The sequence below is a fragment of the Phoenix dactylifera genome, chromosome 12, assembly GCF_009389715.1.
Source record: "Phoenix dactylifera cultivar Barhee BC4 chromosome 12, palm_55x_up_171113_PBpolish2nd_filt_p, whole genome shotgun sequence".
Classification (NCBI taxonomy): Eukaryota; Viridiplantae; Streptophyta; class Magnoliopsida; order Arecales; family Arecaceae; genus Phoenix; species Phoenix dactylifera.
The window spans coordinates 2,424,862-2,452,101 of NC_052403.1; the positions used below are offsets into that span (position 1 = coordinate 2,424,862).

At 35.5% G+C, this 27,240-nt stretch overlaps 2 protein-coding genes across 3 annotated transcripts; both read left to right on the plus strand.

Moving 5' to 3' along the window:
* Positions 1 to 1,741: 1,741 nt before the first annotated feature.
* LOC103705087 (villin-2-like) lies at positions 1,742 to 22,694 on the plus strand. 2 transcript variants are annotated; one of them, XM_008788689.3, is made up of 23 exons: positions 1,742 to 1,956; positions 4,320 to 4,486; positions 4,641 to 4,740; positions 6,227 to 6,295; positions 6,382 to 6,618; positions 6,699 to 6,876; positions 6,979 to 7,111; positions 8,123 to 8,282; positions 8,353 to 8,509; positions 8,605 to 8,705; positions 8,819 to 8,977; positions 14,177 to 14,245; positions 14,331 to 14,399; positions 14,777 to 14,914; positions 16,512 to 16,640; positions 17,144 to 17,291; positions 17,438 to 17,448; positions 17,532 to 17,672; positions 17,744 to 17,869; positions 18,816 to 18,881; positions 20,036 to 20,297; positions 21,815 to 22,038; positions 22,171 to 22,694. In XM_008788689.3, exons 2-23 carry the CDS (start codon positions 4,428 to 4,430, stop codon positions 22,282 to 22,284), a joined length of 2,850 nt encoding a protein of 949 aa, XP_008786911.2. In that variant the 5' UTR covers positions 1,742 to 1,956; positions 4,320 to 4,427; the 3' UTR covers positions 22,285 to 22,694. The 2 variants fall into 2 exon arrangements, with proteins under 2 accessions (XP_008786911.2, XP_008786912.2); XM_008788690.4 differs by having other exon boundaries at positions 1,787 to 1,956; positions 4,326 to 4,486.
* A 1,319-nt stretch (positions 22,695 to 24,013) lies between these two features.
* Positions 24,014 to 25,228, plus strand: LOC103705086 (tRNA-uridine aminocarboxypropyltransferase 2). Its single transcript, XM_008788687.3, has one exon. The coding sequence runs from the start codon at positions 24,105 to 24,107 to the stop codon at positions 24,960 to 24,962; it is 858 nt and encodes a 285-aa protein (XP_008786909.2). The 5' UTR covers positions 24,014 to 24,104; the 3' UTR covers positions 24,963 to 25,228.
* The last annotated feature ends 2,012 nt before the right edge of the window (positions 25,229 to 27,240 follow it).

Genomic DNA, 27,240 nt, shown 5'->3' on the forward strand with positions numbered 1-27,240 from the left:
TGGAGGTCGGCCGGCCTCATATTTCCAATCGTCTTCCAAGCCAGCTTGGGAGATCGAAAGGTAAGTTAAAAGCTAAAAAGCCTGTGACAGCACGGTTTTTTTTTTTGTGTGTGTGTTAAAATGGATGATTCATACGGACACAATATGACAATATTTCAAGAGCTTGATGTTGACCAGAGAGGGACTACTAATTGCAATGCCTGCCGTTTGCTGGAAGTCATGTGAACATCAAAATAACTTGCTCCTGGCCCTCTTTCACATCATCACATGCCCAAGAGTTTATTGCCACGTTGTTCTTTTATGCGTATCTAACATGTTTTTAGGGGTCTCTACTCCTATTCTTGAAAAAAGGTTTCAATAATAATTATAAATGGTCGAGACAAAAGAAAACAAAAAAAAGAGAGCTTATTCTAGTAAATTTTTCAGAGCTAGATATTTGGAAATGTATCGAACTCATACAATAAGTAATGATGATTATAACAGCTCTTAAACCATCCAAATTGTCAGATTGCATTTATTACATTGAAATTATTTTTAATTTAAATAACAATAATTTTTGGATGATCAACATTGTGTGTGAATAAATAATATTGTGCACCTCATCATTAATAAATAATATTTTATTAAGTATTAAATACATTGTTTTTAGGTAGAACAAATATACATATGTAAAACATTATTTTAGTCGATAAACAATATAATGACTATTAAATAATATACCAATTATTCTTGTTACATAATGATGGTTATAACTAAAAACAGTTTAAATGTTCATCATTATCTTACTATATATATGGTAAGATTTTGAAGGCTGATCTCACCCATCCTGTCTAAACAGTTGCAAAAATATATAAATTTTGGTATATTGAACAACAAAAAAGGATTTTTGCATGACTATCCTTTTAAAATTTAAATTTACGTGAATATCCTCTTAAATCTATATTTATTTTTGTATCCTCATAAAATATTGTTTTTGCACAAATTACCCTAACATAATGGTTCTTCTAACACCGTTAATAAAATTATATTTATTTTAATTAAAAATAAAACAAAAAATAGAAATTACTTTTTGTCCGTTACTGTGATCATCTTATAATTTTTTTTGACACATCTACCTATTAAAAATATTAATTATTTTAATTTAAAACGGTTAATTTTTTAACGACATTAGATAACATGAGTACATATGAAAAAACAAGGATAAAAAATTAATAGAATAGCAAAGCATGTATTTTACGAGAGTATATATATGCAAATATCAATTTAAAAGAATATTAATGTAAAATTTAATATTTAAAGGGATATTTATGTAAAATAATTTATAAAAAAAATACATGCATCTTACCGTCTCTTTTTCTTGCATGCCATGATCCCACTGCACCGTTGAAACACAAAAACAAAACCTTGTTTTCTCACATCTTCATATTCTTTTAGTGGGTCCTGTGATGGAATCATAGCCGTTCATGTAAGGCGTGTACACCGACACAGAATCAAGGTCTATGGGAGCCCTCTTGTTGAACTAAGTTAAAAAAAAAAAAAAGATGGCAGATTCTTGAAGGCGTCGTTATTGTTGGCCATGACCCAATGACGTCCTTCCAATTTAATCTAATCCGATGGTCGGTCGGTGTGGGTCCGACGCTGACCGGATCTTTTCCTCCCTTCTCGACCCTCTTCGTTCCCCCTCGCTTTCTCTCTCTAACCATTTCTGAATTATTATTTTTTATTGCTTAAAAAAATCGAATCCTACTCCCATTCCATACAACCAAATTTTTTTAAAAAAAGTTAAATTTTGGGAAGGCTAAAAAAACGGAGAGGCGATGGGCGGGGCGAAACAAAGAGAGAGAAATCATCGCCACCTTTCGAGGCCTCGTTACCTCTATTCCTTACCTCCCATTTCCACCACCTTTTCTCCGGCCCCCATCCTTCTCCGACGTCGCCCTCGGATCTTCTTCTGAGGTACCGATCCCCTCTGATAAATTCTCCATGGATTCCATTGCTTTTCCTTTGTCGATTCATATAGATCGATTCTCGTGCCCGATTTTCAGTCAGATTCTGCTCTCTCTCTCTCTCTCTCTCGCACTCACACACACACACTCTCTCTCTCTCTCAGATCCCATATGTTGTTATATGTGTTCATTCTGATCCGAGCGTTAAATCCCTCGATTTCTGGCTTTCGTTTAATGGAAGTGTTTGTTTGATTTAATTTTATGTGGATCAGGTGTAGAACAGTAGAAGTGGAAGTTTTATTATTAGATTTTTTATTTTTTTTTGTACCATCTTTGCTGTTGGGATCTGCTCTGGGATTCCGGTCTTTTGTGTTGATTATTGGTTTTGTGACATGATCCTGACTGAATTATGCTACATTGGATCGATGCAAGTTATTGGATTGATTTGGTTTAAGAAAAAGGTGGCATCTTGGACTTTAAGGGAGCGGAGAATGGATATGTGCCATTAACTTTTCTTCTTGGGTGGCTTTTGAGGCTGACTTCTATGTTTTTTTTGTTATTATTTGAAAGGTTTACTTCTATGCTTTATGATCGGTATATCGGGTTCTATCATCTCGATTTCTGATATGTTGAAGATTAGAAAATTTTGAGGAGCGATCGGCAGAGGGAATCAACTTGCATTACGTTATCATGTTTTCCTACAATTTTTGAAGATAACATAGAAGAATTATATTATGAAAACCTTAAATGCTATATATAGATTATATAGACATAAAAGTGTGCTATACTATCCCATTCTCTGTAGTACTTTCACTTTTCAAGTCTGGATTTTGACATCAGGGCATATACTTGGTGTTGAAGATATTACTCACTCTTCGTGTGGTACCTTGCTTGTACTTGTGAGCCTTTACAAGTTGCAAAAATATCATCATGGCATTAAATTATGATCATCATTCTTTTATCATGGGTGATATGTAAGAACCCCCATTTTTAGATTACCTTCTTCTACCTCCCATGAGAAGGTCCCATCTTTGGGATCGTGTTTAACATGACCAGTTCCATTAGGTTGAGAGTATCCCATGACCAGTTCCATTAGGTTGAGAGTATTTCATATGCATATTTCATTTTTTATTTGAAACCATAAAATGTTTAGGATCCCTATCTAGGTAGTTGAGACTTATGCAATAATTACCGTTAGAGGAGTCTATCTCTGAGGAACCTGTTCTTTTAGAGGAGTCATTTGGGCCAGCACTGTTTGTGAGTGTCTTTTTCATCCCTCATACCCCCTAAACAAGCATTCAGATTGTGTGCTGGCCAAATTTATATTCCACCGTGAGTTTATATGCTGCATAACATTGACCAATTTAATGTAATTTTTCTTTATTACCCATTTGCAGTAGAACAAAGAGTTATGCCTAGGCTCGTCAGAGCCTGGTGTGTTATTGAAGTTACAGCTTAACTTGCACAATCTTTTCAGTAGATACATAATTAGAATGACAATTATGAGCTACAGAAAAGATTTACCCCATTTCATGTAGTCTGTTTTTATTGCTTTTAGTAGTAGTGAGCACATTTTCAACACTTAGAGATGAAAATTAACCCATCCAAGTAACTTAGGAGCATAAACCATACCATAATATGAGGATCATCAACCAAACCAAAATTTCATGCAGATCATGGATACAGTAGTTTCTGGACATGTGCATTTACCAATGAAAAGGGTCAAGACACAAGCTAGTACAACATGACTAGACTTTTTTTTTGAAAAAGAAAAAAAAGAAGTTGTTGAAGTCTTGAAGGATTTGAAGAGGGGAAAAAACTAGAACTGAAATGGCTTGAATGACATGTAATCTAAAAAAGGTTTGACTATCATATTCCCCACACATATCAGCCTGCATTATAGTGTATCTTTGCATTGTTGAATCAGTGCTTAACCATAGTTATATGATGCAGTAGATCTTCATTTGGCAACATGCAATATGGATTGACTCTGTTACATCTTTATTAGTTTTAGTCTATGTTATTTTAATGAGTTCTAATCTCTCAGAAATAATATGGCTGCTAAGTTGTAATTTTATTTTTGATCATTTTGCATATAGGGTATTATTTTAGGTGTTCTTGCTCAGTGACACATCTTTCACCTTTTCTTTTCTTTTTCGAAAGAGTAAGACTTACTAATATCTTCTAATTTGGTTGCTCTTAGCTATCATATTGTCATCTTTTTAGTTAAAACCGTGCATGATTCTTGACCATTTTTTATTGAGGGATTTCAAGCTCTGCCAAATATAGAATGCTTCAGGCTAGTAATCCCAAAATATACTGTACTAGGCTACATGCTTCAATTTTATATTATTAATGTCTTGTTGCTGGCAGTGACAGGTGGTTTAGTAAATGAGTGATCCTATTAGTGTAGCTTATTGAGTCTGTGAAGGCGGTTTTTCTACTTTTGGTTTCCTGAGAAGGGTTAGTGAAAGTTACTGCATGATGGCTAGCTCTACAAAAAATCTTGATCCTGCATTTCAGGGAGTTGGCCAAAAAGTGTATCCTTATACTAAATTCTATTGGATGCCTTTATTTTTCTTCCCTCTATTTGCTAATTTTTTACCTATGAAAAGATTCTAGCTACTGTTATAACAGTAGCATTTAAAGTGGCATGCTGTTGAATATCCTATACCATTTCTTAACATAACATAGGGGGACAGAGATCTGGCGGATCGAGAACTTTCAGCCAGTTCCTCTGTCGAAAGCTGATTATGGAAAATTCTACTCAGGAGACTCTTATATTGTTTTACAGGTAATCAAGATATCACATTTCTTGCTTCTTAGATTTTCCTCCCACCAGGGGACTCTTACATTGTTTTGGATAAAGGAATTCTAGTCCCAATATCTTTAGGGAACAAAATTTTTGCATCCTAATCTAGAATTATTACATCTGCAGATTGGTTTATATGTAAAATTGAAACTACATTCAGTGCTTTTCTGTGAGTGTCTATTCTGGTTTTTATTTTTTATAACTTTTTATCATCTTATGCATTAATTGGATTTCCTTCAACTTGAGATTAGCATTTGATTCCCTGTTTTCAGTGATAGTTTTTTTTAATGGATGAATAAGAGTTAATTTATCTTTTCTGGGGTCTCATATTTTGTAATGCAGTGGTTTGTCATGTCTGTTTTATCAAGATCTACCTAATTAGTAGATCTCTAATTAGGATTCTTGACTAAAATGAATTTGTAACCCTACTTTTGGAATATTAAAGTAAAAACTTTTATGAAATGAAGCTAACTACTCATTGTTGTGACTACTAGAGGTCCTAATCTCTTTGAAAAGGCTTATATTTTTTTGACTTTCTTTTCTTCACTTTTATTTGTTTTTTATAATTTGAGCCATGCGTAATCCTTTGGTTTTATTAGTCAATTTTTTTAGCAAAACTGGCTATTATGATCAAGATCTTGCATAATCTGAATTACTTAGAATATGTCCCTTGAAAAGTTCATGCTCAAGTCTATGCTTGAATTGCTTCATTAAATTGTCGAATGCATGGGGGTATACTGAAAGATGCGACTGTTTGAAAGAGCTGGGAATTAGTGGAATTTTGAAATTGAAACTCATGAAGAAAAGGTTGGATGTATATGTATTTGTTTAAATTGTATATAGTGCAGATATAATCATCTTTGTTCTGGTTCTGTACATATGCATCACTATTTCTATTAAAAAGAAGTGAAATATTAATGGGAGAGAATCATATGGAGTCCCTTGAAGCTCTGTTTGACTTCCATGAAAAAAGGAAAAAAGGAAAAAAGTAAAGAAAATTCAATGGAAGAAAAAAGAGAAGATGAAAAAAGAAATTTTGGATTTTTGCTTGTATGCTTTGAACTGAGGTCATGGAGAAAATAATCAGGGTATCTGTGTGTTTTCCTGTTGCAATTCCTTTTGTCAATTTCTCTTTTACCACATAGAATGGCCTAAAAGTTAGGATTTTAGAGAAAAGCACAACATGATGCAATTTCTTTTTGTCAATTACTTTTCTGTTAATACAAAAAACAAGCATGCAATCAAAGTGCGACAGAAAGGAGCATTATTTTAAATAGGGAAAGTAATCTTCTTTTTGTTCCATTGTGCTTTGTTTGCATGCTTGATTTTTTAATTATCAGGACATCAAATTTGTTTCTGATCTCTTATGCCACCTCTTAAGATGTTCATGTGCTACTTTTGATGCCTTGAAATAAAAGATGATTTTTATGTCTTTTTTACACTTAACTAGAAGCATTACTTGCTGCAGACAACTGCTGGAAAAGGAGGTGCCTATCTATATGACATTCACTTTTGGCTTGGAAAAGACACTAGCCAAGTACACTTCATTAAACTTGTTAATATCAGCTGCAGAAACTTGTTTCACTATAATTTCCAACTGATTTATCTCATGAATCATTTTAGGATGAAGCTGGAACTGCTGCTATCAAGACTGTTGAACTTGATGCAGCCCTTGGAGGCCGTGCAGTTCAGCATAGGGAACTCCAGGGTCATGAATCCGACAAGTTTTTGTCGTACTTCAAACCATGCATTATTCCACTAGAGGGAGGTGTTGCTTCTGGATTCAAAAAGCCTGAAGAGGAAAAGTTCGAAACACGTCTCTATACCTGTAGAGGAAAACGGGTTGTTAGATTGAAGCAGGTAGGGGCTTGTACTTTTATGAATATTAATATTGAAACTGGTGTTGTCGAAAGAAATACTAATTCATGACTTTTGTACAGGTTCCATTTGCTCGCTCTTCACTAAACCATGATGATGTGTTTATCTCGGACACTGAAAACAAAATATTTCAATTCAATGGTGCTAATTCTAATATTCAAGAAAGAGCTAAAGCTTTAGAAGTAATACAATATCTGAAGGATAAATACCATGAGGGAAAGTGTGATGTTGCAATTATTGGTGAGAGTACTCATCCTTTTAGAAACCTATCTATGGTTTGCATGTGTGCCTATGTCTTTAAGCCCTTTTTATTCATCTAAAAATTGACTCTGATGATGTCAGATGATGGAAAGCTCCAGGCAGAGTCTGATTCTGGTGAATTTTGGGTCCTATTTGGTGGCTTTGCACCAATTGGCAAGAAAACTGTTTCTGAGGATGAGCATGCTCTGGAATCTACTCCTGGCAAGCTTTATAGGTATCTATTTAAATCTGTGGTAATGAATGTAAAAGGAAACTGTTATATATCAACAACATGATATTCTGTTCGCTGTAGGCTAGATTATGCATGTAGTTATTTGAGGTAAATGTCATAGTTGTAACAACTAAACTGCTTAGACTGCCCGTTGATCTATTTTAATATGATTTACCTAATAGCATGACTTAAATCCTAGCACATGTCTCAACATTGTTTTCTTGCATTTGTGTGGAAGCAAATAAATACTTGGCTCCTGGAGTTGGAGTGGTTGGTCGCTGAATGTAAAATAGATGTCGTTAATGGTCTGTCTTTGTTTCAAAAGGAATTATAGTGGATATTGTGCATTTTACATATGGACTGTATTATATAGCTCATATACATATCTTCAGTGCAGTATTTTGGATTAAGGCTGCGGGTTGCTCATTGAATATTGCCACAATTCATGCCCTACACTTCATACTAACAGCTGTAGGCTGGGGCTAGAAGAATGAACATATACTTGTTTTTAACTAGCAAAACGATAGAGAGAAGCAGCTGGCCTAGACAATTCAGCTGTCTAAACCATTTTGTCATTGTTCCAGCTCGAATTATGAAAAAAAACAACTTAGTTTCAACTTTGAAGCTAACTTCTAGGATTTGCTATTTCTTTTGTCTTGACCCTTTCAATGAAAAATTGAAAATATTGGATAATGCTTCAATATAGTTTGGAATGTGAACTTTATTTCATATGCATCCACACAGATCATAAATTTTCAAAAATAAATCTAGTCATTCCAGTCTTTGCTCAGGACCCGTCAACTGGATGACAGAAAGGAAAACAGCTATTGTTTTTGGAGCCACAAAGTCTGCAAATGCATGTGAATGCATTATTAGGCAGAGATTTTTGCTTATAAGTCTCTGTTTGTTTTACTTCTCAATTCTTAAATATAAATTTTTCTCCTAACTTTATTATGAAAAGATAAAATTAGTTTCATGTATCATGATGCCATGCCAAATTTCTTTTTTCTGCAGTATTAAAGATGACCAGTTGAAGCTAGAAGAAAGTGCACTTTCCAAAGCCATGCTAGAAAATAACAAATGCTATTTACTGGATTGTGGGGCTGAGGTATTCGTATGGGTTGGTCGGGTCACACAAGTGGAGGATAGAAAAGCTGCCAGCAAAGCTGCTGAGGTAGGGACCTGACATCATTATCTTCTTGGTGACCATTCTAGTGAGTGTACTTACTGGCCCAACTCTTCAGGAATTTGTCATTAATCAAAATAGGCCAAAGGTGACACGCATAACTCAAGTTATTCAAGGTTTTGAGACACGTTCATTTAAGTCCTACTTTGAAACTTGGCCAGCTAGTACCGGAACAGCAGCATCTGGTGGTGAGGATGGAAGAGGAAAGGTAGCAGGTAATTGTTGATTTCTTCACATGTGAGCTAAATAGGAATACGAGTTACTGAAATATCCTTGTTGACTTGAGAAAATCTCTCTGGTGTTTTGTTAGCTTTGCTGAAGCAACAGGGTGTTGATGTAAAGGGCATGGCAAAAGGTGCTCCAGTTAATGAGGAAGTCCCACCTTTGCTTGAAGGGGCTGGAAAACTTGAGGTTTGGTTAACAGTTTTTGTTGTTTGTGATGATCTTAATTTGAGGGTATATAATGTTTACAGGCCAATTTATTAAAAGTATCATATCAGAAAGCATAATTATGATTCTCTCAGGTGTGGCGAATCAATGGAAATGCCAAGACCCCAGTTCCTAAGGAAGAGATTGGTAAATTCTACAGTGGAGATTGTTATATTGTTCTTTATACATATCATTCAAGTGAGAAGAAAGAAGAATATTTTTTAGCTTGTTGGCTGGGAAAGGACAGTGTTCAGGTAAATGATTCTATATGTAATTTAGTTGCTTAAAATGAGATGTTATGTTAATGATTGATATACTAGTCAATGTTACAACGATTGTTGTATAAGCAAAACATGATGAGTAAAGGTGTTGCAGAGTTGTGATCTGTTGACATTCAGATTATTTGCAATAGATAATGTTGAGGTTGTTGCTTGTGAAATCATCAGCAATCTAAAGAATGATGGTGCGATGAAGTATTTGGATATCATTCAGTAAAAATGATCAAACAACTCTTCTGTTTTGTTAAAATACAATTTCTTTTTTTGTTAATCAAAATAACCTTTTTTGTATAATTCTTCATAATATTTGCTTTGCAAAATCCTCTTCCAACAGAACCATCTCCTTTAAGCCTTGCCTACACCATATGTGAAGCAAACTTAATCCAACGAAAATTTAATGGTAAATATCAGCTAATAATTAAGATCTGCTTGTAATTGGTTCATGATCTGCAGGTTAGCAATAGAAACCATACTAGCATAGGCCCATCTCTTTGCCCCACTTATCCATTGAATACCGAAATTTTATCCATCCCAGATTTTAAAATGATCTTTAAATAGAAGGCTCTCAACCTTGATCGTGCATTGTCAAATGATAATTATTCCTGTCATTGTAACCCCTTAATTACTTGACTGAACCACATGTTCGGCAATCTAGTGAAATCTCTTCCCAAACTATGCTTACAATAGGTCTTTAGATTTTTTGGTTATGTAGGAATGCAATAAACTAAAAGTGGTTTGATTAAGAGTTACCTTGCTTCCAAGGGTTAAAAACATCTTTTACTCAGGGTCCTTAATCTGCTTGAGAAATGTTGAAGAGCCTTTTATTCTTTGTTTTTTTTTTTTTGGTAATGCTACTTTTTTCCTGGACTTATGTTATGCTACTTGGAACGACGAATGCAAGAACGCTAAAACAGAGATCTCCTTCCTAAGCTTCATGTATATTCATTCTGAAATATAATTCTTGATAGTGTATATACAGATCCAGGATGCAACTCATTTTGTCAGTGCTGCTAGACAATTTTTGTGCACTTTCTTCAGCAAGAGTCACGAAATGTAAAGATACAGATGACTACAATGACATTTTACAAAGAAGTTTTTGAAAGTCATGATATTTATTTCTCTTGACGGTCATAATGAATCAGTTTGAGGAAGGTCATAGATCGGTAGTCATTAAGTTGAATTTCAGGATTTATTGGTGTTTAAGCAGCACAAGCAGGTTTGAAGAAGAAAAAAGCAATTTCAGGAGGAACGGATGAACATTGCAAGTGGTATAGATAGTGACTTAAGTGGTCATGTAGGAAGATGTATGATAGTATATCAAATGGTATATAAGGGAGACAGGTTGAGTGATAGGGACACAAGAGAGATTCAAAATTTGAGTTTGCACTGTTTTATGGAATAGTAATAAAGAATATTTCTTAAGAAGAGAATCAAGCATTTAATTACTTTGCGAAGTAGGTCAACTGTGACATAGATACTTTTTGAAAGAAAAAATAAAGATCATAGAAAGATATACTAAGACAAAAATTGACCACACAACATAGGCTAGTTGTTCTAGGTTTACAGTTAGAAGTTATAAAGAAAGGAAATAAAACTATAAAATGCCCAAAGACAAGGATGTGGAGCTTAGATGGTGAAATGGAACATCTTTTAGAAACATATGTTAAAGAAGAAAGTTGAACATGAAAATTAATTCAAATGGGTTGTGAGATTAGATCACAACTTGTATTAATTGAGTTGCTAGTATTCTCAGAGTCTGGAGGCTGGAAGTTTAAGATTGGAATGCTTGACCATTTGGTGGATGACTGATACTCTGATGGACCAAGATCTCGGTTTATCTCAGTTGAAATGAAGACTTACAAAAAAGCGGGAAAGGAACAAGATATGCTGGAATTTCAGAAGATATTATAGCAACTGAGATATCAAAAATCTCAGCCTACATAGTAAAGTCGAGTCAGTTACTACTTCTAGAACCTGATTTGAACTTATTGAATGGTAGTTTAAGATGGTAAAAGCTTGATTGGGAAACATTGGTTGACATTTTGGTATCATATTGGCTGATATATCAAGGTATATCAGTATATATCAGCAGAGATAACAGACCAAGATATAATTTTTCTTCCTTTAGTAATGCCCAATGTAAGTAGAGACCTATCTTGGCCACGATGAAAACCTCATCTAGAGATTTTGATCTGCATGTAAAAAAGTTTGGTAATAAAATGTTGAGTGATAATGGAAGAAAAGAACATTTTTTTAAGGAACAGAAAGAAAAAATAAAATGTGATAAATGCTAAAGTGAAGCAAAATGCTAGTAAGGAAGACCAAGTATGTGACTTATGATGATTTATTTTTTAAAAGAAGTCCCAGTATGTAACTTATGATGATTTATTGTTTGTGATTGGCTTTAGAAGAAGATCAGAACTATAAGTTAGGTAGGATTAGATCGAAGAAAAATTATGGATGAGTTGCTTTTAGAAACTGTTAACTAGGGACTCTAGTAGAGATTCTGGAAGTATCATAATGAGGGATTGCTAGATGTTTCATCATTTAAGTTAAAAATGGAAGTGGCCATGAGTCTTAACAGGGTTGCTGAAGGGTAACACAAAATGATGAAATGTCTAGCAATATGACTTTTAGGAAATCATGCAGGAAGTTGTATTAATCCAATTAATTTGCTTTTTTGGTTGGATTTTGAATGTCAAGAAAATGACAGATGATTGGTATCAAGCAACTATCATTAAGAATAAAGTTGATTTCGAAAATTGTACTAGCTACGGAGGAATGAAACTCGATGACTTGCACTTAAAGTTTCCAGAGAGAGTGATGGGACAAAGATCAAGCAAAATGAGATAAGCCTTTTTCCAGTTTTTGCTAGGATGGTCAATAATGAAAGGTTTTTAGAACAAAAATAGTGAAAGCTCTTACAGTAGAATACATGAGAGGTACTGTGATGAGCATTGAGGAAGAAAGCAATGCATAAGTGGTACATTGAAATTGTTGGAGATTTTTATGCATGAGCAGAGCTAGGTGAATTTCCAATCATGGTGGGCTCTAACCTCTAAGTTCATTATGTTCCATCATTATAGAGAAACCTACTGTTGGTATTCAATAAGATTTGTATGTTATCTGCATATACCATAGTGGTGATTGATGATACTGGAATAAGCTTATATTATTTAATTGGAAACTTGAGGCAAAACTTGGAGTATAAGGGCCAAGAACTTAGTAGGCTAAGTGAGATATATGGAATGCACATTGATATAATAATTGAGGTTCTAACCAAAATCAATGGCCAAGAAATGCCACAATGTGATTAGTTTTATTACTATGAGTCAACCTTATAGAAAAAATGGATAGATAGATGAAGGTAGTTGATATTATTAGTGTTATCCTTTTAGACAAGGCTTGAAGTTTTGGCTGAAACTGATTTGCTTTAGCCGAGATTGGTTTCAAATTGGCCGAAATTTTCAGTTTCGTCTGGTTTTAGCAGTTTTGACCAAAATTGATTGAAACTGTTTTTTTTTAATACGTTTAACAGGTATATATGTTTGATGTTTTCTGGTGTTTTCTAAAATTTGTTTGTATTATTCAATATCATATTTATCTAGGGCTCCAATGATCTAACCTATGTTATTTTGGGCTACGCTTTGTTATTATAGTGGGCAAGATGCAATCTTAGTTGCCTTTGCTAACCAGAAAGCATTATGTGTTTCTGTGATTCTTTTTCTTACTAAAATGAGTTTTTTTTACTCTTTTTTAGAATGTGATGATATATTAAAATAAAATAGTAAAATGAAAAATAGGTTTTATTTTTATGGATTTTCTCTTCCTTAGAGGAGCTATTCAATTAAAAAAGAATGAAATATGCTTAAATGGGTTCTTCTTCTTTAAGTGGATTGTTAAAATGGAATATAATGAAACATGCTCAGATGGTTCTTTTCTCTTGCTTAGATGAGTTATTAAAATGAAATAGAATTAAATATGCTTAGATGATTTTTTTTCTTAGATGGTTGTTAAAATGAAATATAATGAAGTGTACTCAGGCAAAATTTTAGCTAAATTTAAAGCATAGAGCAAACATGGAAAACTAAAAAAAGTAGGGAAAAGTGCAGGGAAATTGTAAAAAAGGAAAGGAAAGTATATTAAAAATTTATTAATCATTCAAACAGTTTAGTTTCAACCTGAAATTATCTAAACTATATAAGTTATGATTCTAAATTACTCAACAAATAAAATGATGTGAAATAATGTCTCTTGATCTTTTCTTAATTTTTCTTGTTTTCTGATTTTTCCCTTTCTTTGACTGAAACTCTGAATCTCGGAGTAGAATTGCCGAAACTGAAACTCTACCTAGAGGATCAAAAGTCGAAACCAAAACCAAAACCAAGTTTTAAAACCTTGCTTTTAGGTGAATAAGTAGAGAATTGTTCTGGGGTCTAAAATGATTAACTCATGCCTTGACAACTTAATTAATATGGAAAAAAATTATTAAACAACAATATGGCTTTCAATTGTATATGGTTTAAACTTGTTTGGCAATAAAGATGACCAAGTGAGTTGTAGCATCGATGTAAATGTTGAGTTGGATGTATCGTAAAATTAGGAATGATAAGATGAGGAATATGTTCTCTAGAGGAAGAGGCATAGAAGCAGCAACTGAGGAAAGGCCTTGGTGAAGGGAAGGTTCCCATTTGTATTGAAGGGTTAGGATAAAGAGGGGAAGATTTAAGACAATGGATGAAAGGTTGTACTATGGCTGGTCAAGGATTTATCAAGCAAACACAGATAACTGGATAAGGCTTGTTGGTTCTTGTTATGGCTATTTTGTCTTTTTGTATTCATACTAGTATTCATTTTGTATATCTATACAGGTTGCAATGTATCCATATTTTGACAGGTATACTATTTGTCTTGGTTTTAGTGCAGCATATGCTTTTGAGACTCTTAATTCTTTAGTCAATCTAGAATCTTCTAGTTATAGTTAAATGTTTCATGCTTATAGAAAACATCTGTGGACTTATTTTAAACAAACATTTTTTATGCCATACTCTTCATCTTTCTGTTCATTTGTTGATCCTTATCTTGTGCTATGTAACTTGGAATTAAGATCATGAGAAAATTGAAACCAATAACTCATTTCCATTCTTCATAATCATTGAGTATTACTTATGTCAGGATGATTGGATGATGGCCAATCGATTAGCTAACACGATGTGCAACTCCTTGAAAGGGCGACCTGTTCAGGTACTGCATTCTCTTATCATTCTAAGCAAGGCAATGTTGCTTTATTAGGATAGAGCTTCTACTTATGCTAGAAGATTTCCTGCAGGGTCACATTGTTCAAGGGAAAGAACCACCTCAGTTTATTGCACTTTTTCAACCTATGGTTATCTTGAAGGTACCATTTGCTGACATGACAATCATAAGATTAATAAACCAAACTTTTAAAATGCATGCTTGTGATAATAGCCTTGCTAAGACTAGGGAAACTATTAATTAACTCTGTCTCAAGGATCTAAGCATATACATGTACCAGTCTTTACCGGCTGTATCAGATCATATCGGTAAGTTACCGGTACCGAGTACAGTGGTGCACTGGTAATGTACCAAACACATGGTGTTTCATCTCCATTATTCTGTCCCAGCACAAGGAGACATGCTATGTCTCAGTATGATACTGTACGGAATTGGTCCATACCATTCCAGTAAGGTACCAATACCGATATCGGTAATTTAAACCTTGATCTTTCCTAACATTGATTTTTTTTGATGTAGGGGGGAGTCAGTTCTGGGTACAAAAAGTTAATTGCTGACAAGAATGTAAATGATGATACATACACTTCTGATGGTATTGCACTTATTCGAGTATCCGGTACATCAGTGCACAACAATAAAGCAGTACAAGTTGAGGCGGTATGTAAATTTTCTATTATTATTTCTGTTTACTTTGTTCACTGATGCATTCCCCACAATCTTTCCATGCTTATTAGAAAGAGAGCAGTTTGGAGACTGCAAGCTGAAAAATATTGTCAGCAGCTGTTGATGCATGCTTTCTTCGCAAAGAAGTATGTACCCCTGTGGATGTGATCTTAGCTGCGGGAAACTTCTACCTTGGTTGCTGAACCCACTTTGGAAAGTTGTTATTTTGATTCCACATTGGACATTTTGATCCTAGTACCCGTACCTAGACATTGCTAGCATTAAAACATAAATTCAATTTTCACTTAAATTCTAGGTCTCCAGGATTGCTGAGTAAGAAGTTTATTTTTCATGGTTCTTGTGAACTTATGGTTCCTCTTACTTAGCATCGTTGCTTTCCTGCTTTCTCCTTGCCCTGGCCAGGAAGATGATTATGCAAAAAAAGAAATGAAGAATTCATATTCTCTTTTTAGTTAATACTTAAACATTGATACAGAATAGGTGCATACGCTAATGAGGTTGTGCCCTATTACTGAAGAGGAAAGCAGATCCTATAATCCGTGAATAGTTTTTTTTGCAGGGATAATCTGCAAATAGTTAGTTATCGACTCCCCCCAATCCCCACCCCCCCCACCCACCGAAAAAAAAAACAATTTAAAAGAGATGCAAGCAAACATATAGAAATCCAAGAAAAAATAATTAGTTGGTAGTTTCATATTCTGTGTCTTTACTGAAGAAAAATAGATGCTTACATGATTTGGGCATGTTTCTGATTGTGCATCCATGTAGAAGATTTCCTTGCAGTTCCCTCTTCTGTATACTTCACCAGTATTGCATTTGGCATCAATTTCATTTTTCCTATTTCTAAAAGTAGAAAAAAAAATTTCGTTTCTACTTTAGTTTTAAATTCTCAAAAAACATGAACATGTTTGTTATCACATCTAAGTCCTACATCAGCTGAACTAACTCAATCATTGGGCCTTACTAAACAGCTAGCTCCACTGACAAAATCCTTGTATGGTTAGGACAACGCTCAACAAGGGTACAATGCACAAGCACTCAACTCATAACATTGTACAAGAGAATTAAATTCTTATGCTTCCAAGGCAATTAGCTAAACCCAACAACTTTAAAACGTCCCACTTGAAACATGAAATACAACCACTAAGTAAGTTGTCACATTCCTGTACACACAAATTCTACTCGACCATTATTATTAAGATTCCTATACTATTAAACCAAATAGGCACACTTACTGATCCTAATATAATTAGGAACACTGTAAGGATCTAGCAATGACTCTCAACCAATGGGCCTAACCCAGACTATTAGCTAGTGGCTAGTCTCAAACTGAGCCTAATTCAATCTGTTAACTAAGCCCCAAATAATTAATTTACTTTTTTTATTAAACAAACGCCTGGGGTATTACATGTCAATATGTCATGTTGTAGTGTCAAGATACATCAGTTTACTGATTTGCTCAAATAAAGTTGCCATTTTATTCTGGCTTTTATGTTGTAGCCAAGGATCTTACTATGGTATTTTTTGAAGTGGATGTCAATATCAATGTCATTTAATATCTATGGTTCAGGTAGCAACATCTCTTAGCTCCACTGACTGTTTCCTGTTGCAATCTGGAAATTCTGTTTTCATTTGGGATGGGAGTTCTAGTACCTTTGAGCAGCAGCAGTGGGCTGCAAAAGTTGCAGAATTTTTAAAGGTATGCTCTGGAATTTCTTTCTGTTATCATGTATTTTCGCTTCTCAATCAACTAAATGTTAAATCTACATTCAAAATTATGTTTATAATGTTTATGGAGTCGTGGCAAGTTTTAGAGGATTTTTCTAAATATAACAGAGGGATATAAATATATATTAATATTATAAAGATATAAAATTCGAGCCTTATCTTGCTGTATCATAATTTTTTTTAAAACATATATCAATGAAGAATGGAAACATAATATGCATTTGGATCTTATATATTGCTTGATCAAGAAGAAGATGCTATTCTCATATGGAATTTATTTGCAAAAGATTGTGTACATTGAGAAATTTGATTTCTATATAGTCTACAAAGAAAAATGAGCCGTTTTATAAATTTACCTAAGGTGTGTTACTATATAGTTTTCTGGGATGCCTTTCACATTCTGAAACATCAAATTTGCTTGCATTTTATGGGAAACAATTCCCTAACTAATTGTGGAGTTAATTAATGCTACAGCCTGGTGCTACGCTGAAACATGCCAAGGAGGGTACAGAGAGCTCTGCATTTTGGTTTGCACTTGGTGGAAAGCAAAGTTTTACTACTAAAAAGGTCGCGCAGGATACTGTTAGAGATCCTCACTTGTACACCTTTTCCTTTAGCAAAGGTTAGCTTTCATCCAAAACTAGTTACCTAATTTATGATGATCTCACTTTCCTTCGCATTCTATCTTGTCCTACTTTATCTGAATGAAAAATTATACCTGAATCTGATTCTGTCTTTTTCGCTCATGCATGCACAATGATTTCTCAGGAAAATTAGAGGTTAGATAACTTGCCTTATCTCTGGTTTTTGATGTGTAAAGTTATAATGTTTCTATTGAATCCCCCCGCAATCATCGTTGCAGGTTACTGAAGTACACAATTTCTCGCAAGACGATCTGTTGACTGAGGACATATTGATACTCGACACTCATGTGGAGGTCTTTGTTTGGGTTGGTCAGTCTGTGGATCCTAAGGAAAAGCAGAAGGCTTTTGAAATTGGTCAGGTAGGAAACTTTATTTTTCTTGTTCTTAGTATTTTGTTCTTTTGTTTAACTTCATTGAAGAGACTTTCCAGAAATACATGGAGCTTGCAGCAGCCCTGGAAGGGTTATCTCCAGATGTACCACTCTACAAAGTTACAGAAGGAAACGAGCCATGTTTCTTCACTACATATTTCTCGTGGGATGGAACAAAGGCAATTGTATGTTCTGCACCCTTAGGCCATTATTTTTGGTTCTTGGTTCAGTGTTCAGTTTATGTGTAAATTCATTGTTGAAAATAGTGAACTTATTAGATTTTTGGTAACTCGACTAAATACTAAAGAGTTGCTATGACTAAAGATTTCTTAGATGAGTGAATGGATGATCTTAACCATTGTGTGAACACATGCACACACATGCCTTCCCACCAAAGATGCACTTACATGCATAAATACATGCATTAGCTCAAATACATACCGAAAGCAAACTGTGGGTAAATGTTGGCTGTAACATTCAACTGTATTTACCCATGCAGTAAAGGAAAACCCATCTTAAAAAGAAAGGCTCTAACAGGGAAAGCTTAGGGTTGCAGGGAAGCACTCAATTAGAAAAAAAAAAAGATCTGCCCATGAAATCACAACCATCCAGTCTTGATTGAGATTGTTTTCTGAAAACGGAATGTGCTGAATCATATATATCTTGGCATCTCCATGATCCATGCATTCTTTTTTTTTTCCTTAGAAAAAAAATCTCCTGAGAATATCTCTATTAGATCTAACAATGAATTTATTTGTAAATTTATTGTTGTAATAGTGAACTTATTAGATTTTTGGTAACTTGACCAAATACTAAAGAATTGCTATGAGTAAAGATTTCTTAGATAAGTGAATGGATTATCTTAAACCATTGAATGGATTATGTATCAATTAGATATGTAATGCATGATGAAGCCATACATTAATGACAGTCATCTTAAAGCATTTTTTTTATATTGATTCTGTGCATATGATATAGTCATTTTTTTTCTTTCTCTGGGATATGCATGGTTCCTCTTAAAGCATTTTTTTATATTGATTCTGTGCATATGATATAGTCATTTTTTTTCTTTCTCTGGGATATGCATGGTTCCTATGATTTTTATGAAGATTACCGTAAAATGAATAACAGGTTCAAGGAAATTCTTTTCAGAAGAAGCTATCACTGCTTTTTGGCACTGTCTTCCATGCTTCTGAGGTAAACATTTGTCTTGGCAGTCACTATTATTCAACTAGAGATGGAAAGTTTTGCAACTTTCTGTCATTCACTAGAGTTTTGATACTCATTTCAAAAAAAAATTGTCACTTTATCCTTATTTAGACACATAAGCTTTGTACAATATACTTAATTTTATCCTCTTTGGTTTGACGATGGATCAGCTAAATGACCTCATGTTTACTATATTTAACTTAATGCTTGCATATGCACTCCTCAACATTTTTATTTATTCAATAATCCGATATTTGGCTCATAAAAGCTTTGCTTTGCTTTAATTGTGCTTGACATATGCAAATGCTAAGCAAACATGTCCATTTCGTCTGCATTGTTCTGGACCTAGTGAAGACAACAAAAATGTTCTTTTGATTTTTCTGTGATTGATCAAAGGTAAAAGAATGATATTTTTGGAGAATCTTTGAATCATACTTTAACTACATTATTCAACTCCACATATGTTTTTGCTGAAGCTGCAGTTTGTATAGCTTTTCTCTTGCTTTTAAGCTTCTGTTATCTAACATTCTCCTTCAAAGTTTGAGCTACGGACCATGCTTTTCACTGATGTTAAGGGTATGTCTGCATGTACCACAAAATCATGTCATTTCATGATTTTGTATGTCTTTAAACATAACCTGTCATGATCGTTTTATACTGGGCATTTAGTGGCAATTGAATTTCTTAAACATATAAAAAGATCTCAACTTTCAAAATGCTGAAATTCTCAAATTTAGGTAAAGGATAACATCAAAAAATGCAAAACCTCCAAATGCAGCCTAACAGTCAATAATTTGCCACTAAGATGATTGAAGGGAATTGCATAACATGATATATTGCATTGATAACAAAGTGAGAAATGGTAAGATTTTGTAGTTGACTATTAGGTAAGCTCATTGTGATTGATAACTTGATTATTTCCATGTCATAGTGGATGCAGTTATCATTTGCTTTCTCAAATATGTTTTCACAAACTTTTTGTACTCATTCAATATGTCTATGTCCCTTGTCACCCAACAAATAAACTATTGAAAATGTATGCAAATACATATGTTAATGTGCATTGAGACCTAGTGAGTAGATGCTACTAGGTTTTATCTTTTTATTAAATATCATAATTTACTGTTTATTATATCCTGCAGTCCAGTGCGAGATCTAGTTCTCCAAATCATGGTGGACCTACACAAAGGGCATCTGCATTGGCTGCCTTATCTTCTGCATTCAATCCTTCTATGCTGAAAGCTGCAGCTCCAAAACCGTCTCGTTCAAGCCAGGGATCACAGAGAGCAGCTGCAGTTGCCGCACTATCAACTGTTCTAACTGCTGAACAGAAGGCAGCACAATCTGAAGGCATCACTAATCGATTCAGGAGCAGAAGCCCCTCCCCAGAACCACCAGTTGCTGGTAGAGTTTTATTTATTTATTATTTTCTTTTCTATAACTTGATGTGATGCTTTTTGAGTTAGTAAAACAAGTTCACATATCTAATTCTTTTTCTTCAAGATGAAGGGATGTTTGGATGCCCAATGATGATATCCATGGGAGATGTTAAGTTGAATTTTAGATCTACAAGACTACAACTATTACAGGAAAATGCAATCAATTTAAAAGATGACTGTTGTGTCCTGAAAATCTTGGGTTGCTTTGCATGCAACCTGTTTGATCCCTCCCTTACTCTTCTGTTCGCCCAGTTGAATCAAAGGATCTAGTTATGTTTCACAAACATCCTAGAAAATTATTTGGAACAAAGTTTTGTTTACAATCATAGTGACTGCCCTGCTTTTTTCTTAGCCTGATTTGCCCTTGGAACAACAAAAGACCGACATTTACTAAGTTGTTTATTTACATAATGCATGACCCCAAAACTGTGGGATCCTTGTGTGAAAGATGAATTTTTGGGTCTTTGTCTGTCATGGCCTGGACCAACTTAATTGGCCTTGGGTCTGAGGTCTGGATCCTACAAGTTGGGCTAGGTTTAATTTTAGACTTTTTGAATAATTTAAGGTTTGGTGCAGTTGAGGTGGACTCATGATATTATTAGATCTGAATTTCATGGTCTATATCTTAGTTTTGTAAACCCGGTAAGTACTGGTTATGAAGCAAGGAAAATAAGCTTTTTGAAATCTAGGATGTGTAAGTGCTCAGCATTATCAGTATCAACAGTATTAGGTATTAGTAGATAAAAGGAATCAGCTCTTCTTTCTTCCATTTCTGGATATATCAATTCTAAATATAATTGAGATACGGTTCTTGTTAGTATTAACAATTATAGTAGCAGTAAAAGATGCTTAAACTGATGAGTGACGTGAAACCTATTAGGAAGTAAGCATGCAAAGTAATATTCTAGAGTGGATGGGACTTTCAGTTGAATGTTCTGACTACAAAGGCCTCCTTTGGCTGTGTTGGCTTGGGGTGTGTTTGATTTCCTTTCAATTTAATCAGACCTAGAGCTGTCCAAGGAATCTAAATTTGAGATTCAAGACTGACCCATGGTTTTGGATATTTGACTGCGTATAGTCTATTTTTGATAGGTCCAGGACAGACCTGAATCTACATTCACTCCTGTGGGTATGTTTTGGTTTGGAGATAAGTTGATCGGTGAAACTAGAGTTGTAGAGTATTTTTGTAAAGATTTTCCTTATTTGGAATATTGCATTATTATCATCATATTCTACTTCTATTCAAGGAATGAATGCTCCTATTGCATTAATATCACATGAACCTCTATGAGAATTTAGACACAGTTTTTTCAGGTATTGATGATGTCAGTTAAATCCTGTGAGGCTGTGAGAGTATAGCATAAATGTCTTATTTTAGGCCGATGAATCTCACATTTTAGATGAGAATTAGAAATGGATCTTATCTTTACTATATTTAAATTACTGAGTTGATAATAAAATTTTACTTTTAATTGATTACAGATAGTGATAAGACTGATTGTACAAGCACTGAGATGGGGGATACCCTAGAAATTTCAGCAGGAGAAAGCATGGAGGAAAGAAGATCAGAGGAAAATGGAGCCGATTCTGAGATGAAAGAGGATTCGCCAGTAGATGAGGATGGAAGTGAACATATATTCAGTTATGAACAGCTAAAGTCAAAGTCCACGAACCCTATTAGAGGAATTGATTACAAACGAAGAGAGGTTCATGCTTAAACATTTCTCTATTTATTTAGTAGCTTGTTATCCTAGATTTTGCTGACAGTTTCTAAAACAATGTACTTCATTTATGTTCATCTGTTTATCCCCTCCTCATTTTTACCTATTTTTTTGTAGTCTTATCTATCTGATGATGAGTTCCAAACTATTTTTGGGATGACAAAAGAGGCATTCTACCAACAGCCCAAGTGGAAGCAAGACATGCAGAAAAAGAAGGTGGATCTTTTTTGAGCATGTGTCTATGGATATACTGCTCTTTCCATCTCTCGAGTTCATATTTTATCGTGCCGCTATGTTTGGGTTGAGATGTGGTTAACATACTGCTGTTTCCAGCTCTCAAGTTCTTATTTTATCATGCTGCTGTTTTTGGGTTGAGATGTGGTCAGTATGCTCGGTTAAAGTGGCTTGCTCTATGCCGATGACTATAACTTATTACATGGGTTGTTTTTGCAGAGTTGTAGGCAATTCTTTCGTTTGTACCAGCATGTCTATTTGGTCACTTACCATCTCTTGGGTTTGCTTAATTTGTTTAAGATTTAGATGCGTATGTATTCTGGTCTGATGGATATGGCATTTTCCAACTTTGTTGATTTATTAACCATAGGTTGAAAAGGTGCAATAAATTGCAAGAGTTTTCTCCCTTGAACAGTGCAACCCTGCAGGAAAGTTTTGGCATAAGTAGAAGCTGTCCTAATAAATCTACATTGCTTTGCTTTGATAAGAGAATGTGGTACCTGAGCAGGTCCCCCTTTCAAGGAGTTGCCATCATGTTAGCTAATCGGTTGGCCATCATCCGATCATCCTGACATAAACAAACGAAGAATGGAACACCATTGAAGCACCTGAAAATGAGTTATTGGTTTCAATTTTCTCATGATCTTGAATGCAGGTTACATAGCAGGATATAAGGATCGACAAATGAGCAGAAAGATGAAGAGTATGACATGAAAAATTTTGTGTTTTAAAATAACTCCACAGATGTTTTCCGTTTACAATATTTCTTTGATGTTTGCCTAGACTAGTAATTTTATGATAATGAATGAAAGGATGTAATTTACATGGTAATTTAAGGTGCATTGCATACTGACAGATAATCCTTTCTTTATATCAAAGCTATTGCACTTTATTATAATCGAGGAGTTCTACAAGAAAAATCTACTTAATATTTGTGCCTTTTGCTTTGGATATATGGTTTATCTTTATCCCCGTATGTATTACGAGAATGCTGTATGTGCATCCATCACTAGATATCCATTACTGTGATGCGAATATATGAGCTAATTGTGTTGTGTTCATTTCAGAATAGAGACGTAATTGTACCTTTATGTCAACGAGCCATTTCTGAGCATAAAATGGGCTTTTCTTATGAGGAAGATGCTTCAGGATGCCTTTCTGAACGTAAAGCGGACTTTTCTTACAAGAAAAGTTGCAAGAAAAATGCTTGTGGGAGAAAAAGTTTATCAGGCATACAACTACACTACTGATTGACAACTCTATCATCAATTGCACCACTCCCCTCTTGCTGCATGGCAAGAAATTTTTTTTTTTTTTTTTTTTTTTGGTAAACCGCCATCTCACCTACGCCTCGAATAGTCATAGTACAAAATATGGGCTAAGCCCTGCAGAATAGAGACAACGTCCTTCTATAAAAAGACTTCGGTATGATGTGCTGCAAAAGAGGCGACTCAGTCAGTCGCACTATTTGCCTTTCGAAGTACATGTGTTACATGTGTGACTCCAAATAAGTTGTGACCCTCCAAAAAGTGGCATACATTAGAGAGGAAAAAAATTTTCTGCACAATATATTAAAAATAGTAATCTTATCTGGATAAGATCAAATAATTCATTATGCATATTTTTGGCAAACTCTGAAGCTAATATATGCAGGTAACATCAAAATTAGAACATGAAAGAAAAGATATACCAAGTAGTTGAGGAGTAGAGGAGTAGGGGTAAAAATTTGGGAAAGATTTCTTCGACATTATTTATAGGAGAAGTTTACCCGCAACCCTTCCCGCCGTATCCCAAAGAGTCTCTGTAGTCTCTGTCCCATGCTAACGATTCGACCAGGTCAAGTCTTAGGAGAAGCGACACCGTTCCCCGAGGGCGGCGGCGGCGCTGGCGAGGGGGAGACGGAGGAAGCACCGGCGGAGGCGCCGGCGACGAAGGGGAGGGCGGTGTGCTGGGACGGCTGTGGCCGGCCGTCGAGCGTGTGCGTTTGCGACCACCTCCCGCCCTGCCCCATCCCCACCGCCACCCGCGTCGTCGTCCTCCACCATCCCCACGAGCTCCGCCGCAAGCTCGCCACCCTCCCCCTTCTCTCCAAATGCCTCCACAACCTCTACCTCGTCCCCGGCCGCCGCCTCCGTCTCGGCTCCTCCCCCCTCCTCGATTCCCTCTACCGCTCCCCCTCCTCCCCTACCGAAGCCCTCTTCCTCTTCCCCAGCTCCGACCCCGCCTCCCCCGCTGCCGATCTCGGCGCGTGGGCCGCCGAGACCCCGCCGGCCGACCGGAGGAATCCCGTCCTCATCGTGTTCGACGGGACCTGGAGGGAAGCGAAGGAGATGGTGGCGGCGAGCTTGCCGTTCCTTTCGCAGTTCGCGGTCCGAGTCTCGCTGGGATGCGACGAAGGGAAGGAGGGGGAGAGTACCTTCGAGTCGGATCTGGTGCTGAGGAAGGAGCCATTTTTGGGATGCGTCAGCACGATGGAGGCGGTGGCGAGGGCGTTGCGGGTGCTGGAACCGGACGGCGCCGGGGCGGAGGTCGAGGCGAGGTTGCTCGCCGTGCTCAGGGCGATGGTCGGGTTCCAGGCATCCAATTTGAAGCCCATGAAGCCCAGGCCGAGGTTACTGAAGAAGAAGGAGATCAAGAAGAAGAGCAATGAAGAGCAGCTCGAGAGAGGTAAGTAGGAATCACACAGTAAATTGCTGCATTGCTCGCCATATGTTCGATGAAATTACTGATAGATATGTTTTAGAAGTACAGTGGAAGCGAGTACCTAGAAAGTGAAATCTACCTGTTATAAGAAGTGATTTCTTTGAGCACTCATGGAGGTTATGGATAGTGAGTTCCATGGGTTGGGAAATGTTCATAGTTTACGTCTACATTTTTTGTTAAATTATAGACTTATAGCTTGAGCTACATGGAAAGAGGCAGATTAAGGCATTTTTCATGCCAGCTCCAGATTTCCTCAGCGAATAATCGATGTGGAACTAAACATACGCCTGCACGGTCCTCACATACTTTCTTTGTTCAAGTCCGATGTCCTCATTAGGCTAAGGGTTCAAATCTAATAAGAAACACTACGATTGTCTATGATCGTCCGTGGTCAGTCTTAGTGAATCCATACTACAGTGTCCCCCTAGCTTATATAGGCTATTGGCTAAGTTTTCTCTGATACCATTTGTAACAACTTAGGGCCTCTCCCAAAATGGCTAGTCGGATGATATTTTTGGATTTCTTGATCGTGTATAAGTTTCTAAGATTTTTCGGCGAATAACCAATGTGAGTCTAAACAAACGTCCGCACAGTTTGCACGATGATTGTGCTGCATTTGGGTTGAAAATTTTACTGACTTATGGCATTCTAGTTATCTGATATGGCTGATGTGGCAGCTTGTGAGAATTGGAAAATTATGAGCGACCGGGTGGCGGTGAAGAACTATCATATTCTCCTAAAATAAAAGGCTATATTACTAAGAAATCTGAATGACATTAGTGCTGAAATTATTTTAGGATTGCATGGAACCAAATAATCAAATCTAGAAAGATTTAAAAGTATAAGTAAGTTCAAAGAGTAGACACATATCTGGTGCTATTTTTTTTTAATTTCAAATTATATGTATGATGGAATTAATGGAGTCAGAGATACTTCCCGAAGCCTTACAAAATACTCATTTCACAAGAATCGAGAAACAACATGTGAGCTCTCTCATTCTTTTCTCCGCATATGGATAGTAGCTATCATGCATTCCTTTTTCTAGGTTTGTTAAAAAGGATGCAGAATAAAAAGTCTTTTGTATTGCCACCTTGACATGGAGAGGTACTCTGATGAGAACTTGAAACTGTTTAAGCCTTCCATAATAGATGAAAACCAAGGCCAGAAACCAATATTACCAACAATGAATGATTTGTGGGTGAAGCAGGAAAAACCATTGTCAAGGATTGTATTGTTGAGCAAGGTCATAGAAATTAGGGTCAGAAGAATTAAGTCCTCTTGAGATTTGTCGGAAGGGTTAATTTCCTAACAAGACCATGTAGTTCAGCCACAAGGAAGTAAGAGTTTTTCCATCTCTTATTTTAATTTAGCATGACGTAAATTTCCTAAACAATGAGAGCCCTGATTCAGAAGGATTAGCAGATCTACTATACCACTCCAATCACTTTGAACTCATTTAGTACGCGGAAAGAATTTTTTTTCATTGGAATATTTTTTCTAGAAAGCTGATTCTGGAAATATGATATTTGAAAAAATGGTTTTGGCATGTTTGGTTGACCATGGAAAGGTGAGTACATTCCAAAGTAGCTTATGTTTGGTTGAGCATCTACTTTTCTGAAAAAATTATGCGAAATATCTATTATACTCTTAATAAAGAGAGACTTTATTCATAAATTTTGACAGCTTAAAGGTAGTTTTGGGGGTATTAAAAAAAAAAAAGAATTCCAATTTCCAATCGGTGGGAAAGCAGCTTTTCCATATTCGTCACAAATTTTTCTTTTTCATGAAATATTAAAATCTTATTTCTATGAAAATGCTAATTTTTTATCTCTCTTCTTTGAAAACTTCAACCAAACGAGAGGTCTTTTTTCTTTTTTTCGTTGACCATACTTTCTTTCCTTTTTTTCCAACAAACCAAACGAGTCCTTTAGGTAGGTTTGGACAGGGTTTTAGAGCAATATCTGCTATATCTAGAATTTGATCATGAATATCAACTTTTGGAGGTCATAACTTTCTCATCCGTCATCCATTTTCAGCATGTCAGGTGCCAAAACAAAGCTCTCTACGAGTATTATGAGGATGTATCCACCTCTATAGCGTTTGATAGAGATCCAGATCCTATAATGACTTGTGGGCCTCAGAAGGATTTTGTCAAAGTAAAACTTTTTTTGTAAAAAAAAAATTTGATAAAGCTTAAACCTCAATCTGGAAGGAATTAGAGGATGCGATTGAAGATAAAGTTAATATAAA

What these genes read in the sequence shown, in the direction of transcription:
- LOC103705087 (XM_008788689.3), top strand. Translation starts at nt 4,428, where the DNA reads ATGATGGCTAGCTCTACAAAAAATCTTGATCCTGCATTTCAGGGAGTT. An exon ending in ACTCTTATATTGTTTTACAG is followed by an intron (nt 4,741 to 6,226) that starts GTAATCAAGATA and finishes TACTTGCTGCAG; the next exon opens with ACAACTGCTGGAAAAGGAGG. An exon ending in TTGATTACAAACGAAGAGAG is followed by an intron (nt 22,039 to 22,170) that starts GTTCATGCTTAA and finishes ATTTTTTTGTAG; the next exon opens with TCTTATCTATCTGATGATGA.
- LOC103705086 (XM_008788687.3), top strand. Translation starts at nt 24,105, where the DNA reads ATGCTAACGATTCGACCAGGTCAAGTCTTAGGAGAAGCGACACCGTTC.